Source organism: Halyomorpha halys, unplaced genomic scaffold (genome assembly GCF_000696795.3).
Source record: "Halyomorpha halys isolate HHAL.00 unplaced genomic scaffold, Hhal_1.1 Scaffold375.1, whole genome shotgun sequence".
NCBI classification, from domain to species: domain Eukaryota; kingdom Metazoa; phylum Arthropoda; class Insecta; order Hemiptera; family Pentatomidae; genus Halyomorpha; species Halyomorpha halys.
This window is the reverse complement of record NW_027105275.1, coordinates 672,791-681,919: the sequence shown is the minus strand read 5'-3', so window position 1 is coordinate 681,919 and position 9,129 is coordinate 672,791. Positions and strand designations below refer to the sequence as shown.

The 9,129-nt window shown below is 30.8% G+C and overlaps 1 protein-coding gene across 1 annotated transcript in view; it reads left to right on the top strand.

Moving 5' to 3' along the window:
• Positions 1–9,129, top strand: part of msps (msps cytoskeleton-associated protein 5) — a 108,567-nt gene that overhangs the window by 4,082 nt on the left and 95,356 nt on the right. Inside the window, exons 2-7 of the mRNA XM_067050231.1 lie at positions 388–457; positions 878–1,071; positions 2,094–2,300; positions 3,112–3,286; positions 7,210–7,330; positions 7,463–7,692. Of these exons, the coding sequence (XP_066906332.1) occupies positions 395–457; positions 878–1,071; positions 2,094–2,300; positions 3,112–3,286; positions 7,210–7,330; positions 7,463–7,692 (990 nt within the window). The 5' untranslated portion in view covers positions 388–394. The remainder of the gene's footprint in view (positions 1–387; positions 458–877; positions 1,072–2,093; positions 2,301–3,111; positions 3,287–7,209; positions 7,331–7,462; positions 7,693–9,129) is intronic.

Genomic DNA, 9,129 nt, shown 5'->3' with positions numbered 1-9,129 from the left:
AATAGTTATTTATTTATTATACATATTATTATATAGTATATTTATTTAAGATTATTGTCCTGTTATTACTTATTATTAGTACTTTAGGCCAGAACTAGGTCATTAATATGTAGAAACTTTATTAAGAGAAAATGTATCCAAGATTCTTTTTATATTGGGTTGATTTGTGCCAGCATTCATAGATCTTTTTTAAAACTGTCATAGAAAGTTAATCTGTCAATAAAATTTATTTATTACTCATTTATTATTAAAATATTTTATTACTCATTTATTTATTGACATTTTCATTAATATTAAGCTTTTAAATTTTACCTTATTTTATCTAATTGGGTTGAAATAATCATTTGTAATATATATTTTATTATTCATTTTTATTACTTTTTTTAGGTGGTTTATGTGCGCTATGGATGAAGACGATTATACGAAATTAACAGTTGAGGATGCTTGTGTTCATAAGGTATGTTAATTATATTCTTGTATAGTGACAGTTGTGATGGTAGTCCCGGGACAAATTTGTGTGTTTTAAATGTGGTTAGTTTAAATTTACATAACTATAATGTATTTAGTATCTAGATTTATACCAATAAATCAATACCAATACAAATACAATACCAATTGTTTGTTTTTCATTTAGAAAACATTTCACTTAGGTTGATTTGGTAAAGCATTGTCCTGTCAGTTTATCATTAAATTTTGTCTTGGTAAAATATGGCTTGGCACCAACTCATTTTTTACCTGAAAAAATTATTTGTTCTAAATTTTTTTTATCCTTTTAGGTTTTTGTTGACAAATTCTGATCCTGTACATATTTATATTAATTTATGTTTTTATATTGAAAATTCAATTTTAAATTTTGACATACTATTTTTAAATTTAGGTGTGGAAAGCTAGACTCGTTGGTTATGAGGGTGCTGCCAAACACTTTCAGCAAATTGAAGATGAAAAATCTCCTGAGTGGAATAAATATATAGGACTAGTTAAGAAATTTGTTGTTGATAGTCATGCTCTTTGCCAAGAAAAAGGTTTAGAAGCTGTTCTCATTTTTGTTGAAAATTGTGGTAATGCTGGACGGTGAGTTGATTTTTATTGAAAAGTGAATATCTTAGCTTTAAGTCTTAATATTAAAGACCATTGCTTGTTAATAAATAATATATCTTAACAATCCTATACGGCAGTGGTTTCTATTCTATTTATATCCCTATCCTCCTTTTTTTTTCCAAAAAAAAGTGTTTAATCTAATATCATCAATGCTTACAAGATATTAGAGTTTATGCAATGTAGTTTATTTACTGGAATACAGAATAATATACCATATCATGCATAAATTTACATTTAAACAATTTTTTTTATCAGAAGTAATATTTTTAACTAATAAAAAATGTGTAAGTAAGAGAACAACAATTCTTAGTAAAAATAAAATTCAAATGTGATGGTAGGACTAGGTTTTCAGCACTAATTTTCTCAAACTCGGGTATCATTGAAGATATCTCTATTCTTATTTCCTTTTTTGTTACTAAACAAGATCGATAATTTGTCTCTAAAACAGCTGCTGCAGAAAAACCAGTTTTGCGTGACTTTGATATTACAGATGGCAGTGAACTATCTAAAACATTCTTTGATAAGGTTGGAACATTATTCTTTATTTCTTGTCAAAATGTTATATTTTTTTGGTGTTGAAACATATGCTTTGATGTGCTTTCATAAGATTACTCAAGCTTACTGTTGGAAGGCCAAAATCATCAATTTTTTTAATTACATAAGAATTTCTTATCCATTTGTATTTAATAAGCATTTGCTTTTATCTACTGGACAGGTTGTTTTAAAATTGGGAAACACGTCAAAGTTATAATTTTTCCAACATTATCCAGAGTTTCAATTTATTCATAAATACAGCAATCTTATCTATCCCCATGAATGTTGATACTCTTGCATTGATTAAAATACTTATTGAGTTTTTGTTAAATATCTACTAAGTATCCATATTTTACTGATCTAATGAGTAGATAGCTATCCTTCTCAGTTAATTCTCCTTTTAAAAATAAATCATATTTTTCTTTTATTATTTATTGATTAACATTTTTAATTTGTTTTAGGACAACTAGTGATGTAGTTGCAGGCATAATTCAGAAATGTTTAGCTGCACCAAAAGCCCGGACCAGGGAGCTAGCAGCTCAGATAATTTTGATGTATATCGAAATAGAAAAGCACGAAATAGTGTATGAAGAAATTATTAAAGGGACTGAATCCAAAAACCCTAAAGTTGCGGCTGCAAGTGTTCATGTCCTCACTCTATCACTAAAGTAAGGTTTATTGTTGAATCAGATTGATTAACTACATGTTTTTCGTACATTTTTATCTGATAGTTATTTTAATTTTCATTTTGTCTTTCACTGTGCTCTCTGAATGTTTATTACTATTACTGCTGTTAATAACTGTCTAGATTTAGATAATGATTCCTTAATGTTTTTTTTTTTTTCCCCCGTTGGTTTAAGATTATGCATAATTGAACTAAGTTTTGTATTATTTGAATTGATTTTTCTCCTGTTCATTATTAAATTATAGTTTATAAATAGATTCTAGTTTTTTTAAATTTAAATGTATTATTTAAATATGTACTATGTACTATGTACCACTTAGCGAACATGGTTGTTCCTCACTTATTACATTTATTTAATTAATCTTTCTATTATGCTCTATCCTCTCCTCATATTTCTTATGTCTTTAACAAGTTTTAATGCATAAATAAAGATTTGTTTGCCCATTTTAAAATTTATTACCAATTATATATCTTACATTCCTTCAAGAAGTGAACTAAACCTATGCTCTATACCTCTGATTATTAGCTTAGAGGAACTTATGAGTTGGGCTACTTTAGTAGAAATCTTTTATTCTTTGTTTATGGTGTATGGTTGTATTAGCAGAGTAGAGTTCCATCATCATGGTTGGAGAGTTCCTTTGTTACTACCAGTGTTGTGTTACCATTCATCATTCTTTCATTTCTCACTATACATCTGATGAATCTGCAGTAGGCCATACTAACATTAGTTTATTTTTTTTCTAAATTAATTTTATTATGAATTTCATGACTGTTAAAATCTGTTTTACTTTTAGAGAATTTGGATGTAAAATTATAAATGTTAATAAATTGATGAAACGTATACCAAGCCTACTCGAAGACCGAGATGGTAATGTTCGGTCAGAAACAAAGATGCTAGTAAGTGTTGTTTACCACTGGTTAGGACCAGTCATTAAACCACAGCTTACAGCAATACTAAAACCAGCTCAGGTTAGTATGTGTAATGTTAATGTTTGCTAGTTTAAGTATTGTTAACTATTTTTTTTTTTTATTAAGGTTTTTTATTTATTTATTTAATGATATTTATAACTGTATATACATTAAAATACATCCAGTAAATTTGGATCTAAGATTATAATGGAGTGATACAGGCATGTAGAGAAACTGCCCCTTGGTAGCACTCTAATAATATTTCTACATTAGAAGTTCTTGAGGCATCTTCTTTTCAGGGGCCTCGGGGGATTGTCAGGAATATTAGAAACTAGTTGGTTTGGGTGGTTAGGAAGTGTATAATGGAAGGAATGATATCTGGTTCGGGCAAGATCAATTACATAGGGAACATTAAGGTCTTTATGGTTGATTTTATTTGTAACAAAGTAAGGAGGATTTTGGATTGTAAGGATTGAATACGAGAGGGATTCAAAGGTTTAGTGGTGTCCCAAAGTTCATCTCCGTATGTCCAGATTGCCTTTATTATAGTCATGTATATCAGTCTTTTGTAATGGATTGGGAGTTTAGACTGTTTGTCCTGTAAGTTTTGTAATAATCAGAATCGATGTGCAGTTTCCTATCTTTTCAGTCTTTTATGAGGATTACAGGTTAGTAGTTGGTCCAGTTGCAGTCTAAGGTAAGAAATCTATTTCAACAGGGGTAAGAGCAACATTACTAAATGATACTGTAGGGGAGTTGGTTGGTTTACAATGAAGGTTAAAGGTGATTTGATGGAATTTATTTTAATCCTCCAATTACGACACCATTCTTCGAGGATTGTGATATGAGATTGGAAAGTTTGGGATGCAATTAAAGGGTTATTATTAAGTGCGAACACACATGTGTCATCGGCATACATAGTGAGGATAGTGTTAGGATTGTTTGGTATGTCAGTTGGATTGACGGTGTAAAGGATGGAACTGAGGATAACACCTTGAGGAACACTAGCAGACAGAGAAGAGGGATGAATAAGCCCCATTATGGTTTATTTGGAATAATCTATGAGTGAGAAAGGAACGGATGATTAGAAATTATTTAGGAGGTAGAAATTTAAGCAGTCCCAGAGGCTAGACTCGATGGAAAGCCTGTTCTTCATCGTAAAAGACTCCTGCACAGTACTTTCCGTGCTCCTAAGAAGATGAGACAATGTCCACCACACGATGTCATTGCTGGATAGTGGAGTGGGATGTTTGGAATCCAAACTGGTGATCAGGGATTATATGATTAGAATCAAAGATGGGGTATAGGTGTTTCAAAATGAGTTTTTCAAGGATTTTGCCCATGATTGGTATTATTGATATTAATAGAGAGATAGGGCAGTAGGAGGATAGGTATTCAATAGACAATGTCCAAAGGTCAAGAAATATGTGGGGCAGAGTACAGTGTTAGGTGAGGAATAGGATGGCTTTCCGAGGAAGAAGTTTTAGGATGTATGATGTTATTAGGTTGTGTCCAGGAGCTTGGTAATCTTTGAATGTTACTGGATATTTCTGAAGGATGAAATGCTTTGCTTTAGGTGGGAGGGTCATTTTGAGTGGAATATTTAGTTATGCTTCAATACATTCAAGGTGAATTGGGTTAAGGATATGAAATAAAGGTTTTAGAAATATGTTGTCCAAATGTTTGCGATTTTTCTTTGTCAGTTCTGGTCCAGGTTTAGGATTCGATAAGAAGGGGATAGTTAAAGTCTTTGAAATTCAGCAGTTTTTTATTGGTTCTCCTTAATGACTTATTAGTTGTTAGATTTTCTGTAAATTTTGAATTTTCTAATTTCTGCTTGTAGTTTGTTAGTCAATTTGGTGTAATACGTTTTGTCAGTTGGATATCTAGTCCTATGCCACTTTGATCTTGCTTTGCCTTTTTCCCTTAATAAGAAACGAATATGCAGGTAATTCTGTTTATTGTTATTAATTTAACTAGCCGAAGTGTTGTCATGTATACTTGTTTTGTTTTTTTGCCAAGACTCCCATTGGAGTCCTGTACTGCCTAACCATGGTTGGGGGTCAAAGTTCTTCATTTTGTGGGACCGCCACTCAATGAAAAAAGTCAACATCCCAGGCCGGATTCAAACCGGCACCACCAATAGACATCAAATTGGTAAGACTGTGTGGGTAGACTATTGTGAGGGGTTGTATGTATACTTGTTCTTATTGATGTTGTTAGTTTTTCTACAGCTCCGTCAATGTCTTATTTTGTCTTCATCGAATGTTTAAGTCTAGTTTATTTTCCAAGTCACTTCCAAATTTGATCAGCCAATTCTTCCTCTAATGAATGAAGGAGCGGAGGGCTTTGGTATGAAACTTGAATGTAAAAAAAGCAGAACTGGACTATGATCTGATTTTTATACTATTGTAGATGAAACAACATATTGCCAAGAAATTCTATAGTACATGATTTAAGGTTGTAAGGAATAAAATGAGTGGGAAAATAAAGAGAGGAAAGTTAGTTTGGAATTTATTTAATATATTTATCAAATTAAGGTAATGGATCAAAACTGGTCTGAACACATTGTTTATGTTTACTGGTAAATTACACCTTCAGGATGCATCAGATTGGAAAAATCAGGTATATAAAATTGTATTTTTCATGTGAGTTCTTCATTGAAAATATCACTTTCTAATAGAAATGCTAGAATTAAGTGCACTGAAGAACTGTAAGAGGTTACAGTGTTGACTTTAATACTTACTGTAAGAAACATAATTCACTATAACTAAAATGTACTGAATTTCACCTGGTTTCTTAATTTCTTGATGCTTGCTATTTTCTTGGTCTAAAAATTTAATTTAAACTCACTTCATATTAAAAGTTCTGGGAGAAAATAAAGAAAATTGGCTAAAATAGGTTTTAAAAAATAGCTGTGAGACCTCTGGTTTATCTTCAGATCACACAAGTTTGCACTGATCACTAGCAAGTTGATAAGCTAGTGGTTTCTTACCTTATCTACTACTGAGTACAGTAGTAGCATTGTTACAATTAACTCAATTTTTTCTTAAAATTGCAACTGTTTCACTGTTATAAAAGCACATGGAGGGAGAAGAATTAACATGTGTATTTCTAAAAGCTAGTACATGGCATTAAATCCTTTTTAATTTAAAATAAGAGATATTAGTACAAAATATTTTAATATTTCTATAGGTTTAAACCTTAAATGATATTCTTTAAATAATTTTCTTATTTATTTAGATAAGCCCTTTATTTTATAAGTTCGTTTTATCATAATCTGGATTCTTATTTTTTGATATGATATTTAACTGGAGTTGTCATGCCCCTACTATCTACTCAAATGGTTGCTTGGTAGACCAGTGCCACCCACAGATTTTTAATTATCTTATTACTGATTTACTTATTAATTTATTAACTTCATCCATTGGTTAGTAATTATATAGCAGATCCACATCCCTTATTAGGAGAGTGATTCACATTGATTTCCTGCAGATCGTTCCTATTGATAAGGGGAACAGTTAATCCCTCACCCCATTCTCTACTGTTTGTCGCCAGTTCGTTATAATATTTTCATATTTCTAATAAAATAATTTCAAAATTAACCTAATTCTTTTATGGTTTAAACCCGCAATAATCTAGATCCTCTATACTGTTTAGACTTATTAACCACAACAAATACCTAGGAGTTAAGTTAAAATAATCCTGATTTAATAGAAAAATGAATAAATGAAAAAAATATATGTGAGACTCATGCTTCAGAGGTGAAACTTCTTAGGTTCTAGCATTATTTCTTGATGTAGTTCAAATATATTAATGCACACAATGTTCATGTATTCTCTTTATACTGTTCATATTTGTATGAAGTAGCTGTATATAATATAGAAATTCGGTTGTATTTTCACAGTATGTTTATATTTCAAAAAATAATTTAAATGCTAATAATTTTGTCATTAATCCTCTGTGTTTTGTTTGTTTGATAGTTGGCAGAAGTCGAAACAGAATATGAAAAGGTGAAAGCTGTGCCAGCAAAAGCTAGTAGACTTTTACGTTCTCAGCAGACTAAAAAAATTGCTGTTTCTGGTGCTGATGGTGTTGATGGAGGTAAAATATATTAGTTTATTCAACTTTCACTGATTTATCTTGGGAAATTAATTTATAATTTGTGTTATCTTTCTACTCTATATAATTCAATGAGTTTATATATATATATTTTTTGTATGATTTTTTTTAAAGATGTTGCAGAAACAGAAGATGAAGAATGTGCTGTAGATGAAACAGATCCATATGATCTACTTGAACCTGTTGATATTTTAAATCAGCTTAATAAAGAGTTCTATACTAAACTTGAATCTAAAAAGTGGTCTGAGAGGAAAGAGGTTCTAGAAGAATTCGAAAAACAGCTTGCTGCAACACCAAAGCTTGAGCCTGCAGATTATGGCGAAATGCTCAGAACATTGAAAAAGGTCTTAATTATTTTGTTATTATAACTATGTATTTCTATTAATTTTTATTTTATCTTTTATTGTATGAACTTTTTTTGTTTTAATTTTGCTTATATGGGTTAATGTGAAGGCATGCTATGCAATGGTTAACAGTGCTATGGTCTAGTTTAAATCCTTTATTTTTAATCGTTCACAGTAATGGTTCCTGGTCAACCTGGGATGTCAAGTAACATCCCTTCTTTAGTGTTTCTCAGGGTTCATCACTATCTCTCAACCTATTTCTTATCTACATAAATGTCCTCTCTATCCTTATCTGTCACTCCTAACACTATATGTATGCGAATGATTTCCAAATTTATCTTCCCTTCTCATCATCCGACCTATTAATAGCCACAAAAAAACTTAAAAATGACTTGAATCAAATTAGTCACTGGGCGGTATAAAACAAGCTAAAGTTGAATGCTTAAAATCATACCTCGTTCCAATCCTATTTCTAAATAGCAATCCCATAAAATTCTATCTAACCACCAAAAATCTTGGAATCTCCTTTAACCAAACCCTTTTCGGGAAAAAAAAAACCTGCTTCCAGTATCTCCTCTTATATCTTTACCACCTTAAAGCAAGCAAATTACCTTTATCACCTATTACCATTTGAAAGGTGTAGGCTCCTTGTCACCATCTTACTATTCCACCTCTTTGACTACTGTTTTGCAGTATCCAGAGTTCTCTGTGTAACTTGATGCAAAACTAATACTTTTTATTAATTCTATAATATTCATATTAATGATTGACCGTATTTTTTCAAAATATGAAGGAGATGGTTGCGGGTGCGGTCAAGAGTTATTAACTATTTTTTTATTCCTTTGTATGATCCATCTTTGGGATCCCCAGGGACACCTCTCTCTTCCAATTCTATTTAGAACCCCTCCTTCCATCATAAATATTTCCTGGAATCCTTGCTTTTTCATGTTATCCAATCCCATTTATTATATCTCTCCAACCTCCTTCATTTAAATCCTCAATTAATTCCCATAAAACCCATTCTTGACCTTCCTTGTTTTGGTATAATGGCCCACCGAAGTGCAATCTTTGACAAATCTTATCTAATCTGATCTTTGTCCCTATGTAATTCTTTTATTCTTTCTTTTGTTGCTCCAATTTCCTTTTTATTTTCAATCATTTCCTGTCCACCCAATTCCCAAAAAATATAAAATATATGTTTTGGTTTTCAATTAAAGTTTTTAAATTAGTGAATAAACAGCTGAATTTATTTTATTATTATATTTAATACAAAATATTGTTGCATGTTTCTAATATGCATTTAAAACTTTTAAATATTTAAATAAACATTATTTGCCCTTTTTTGTTTATTATCATTAATTCATTTTTCCTTTCCATCTCTCCCTCTCTCTCTCTCTCTCTCTCTCTCTCTCTCTCTCTCTCTCTCTCTATTGTAAT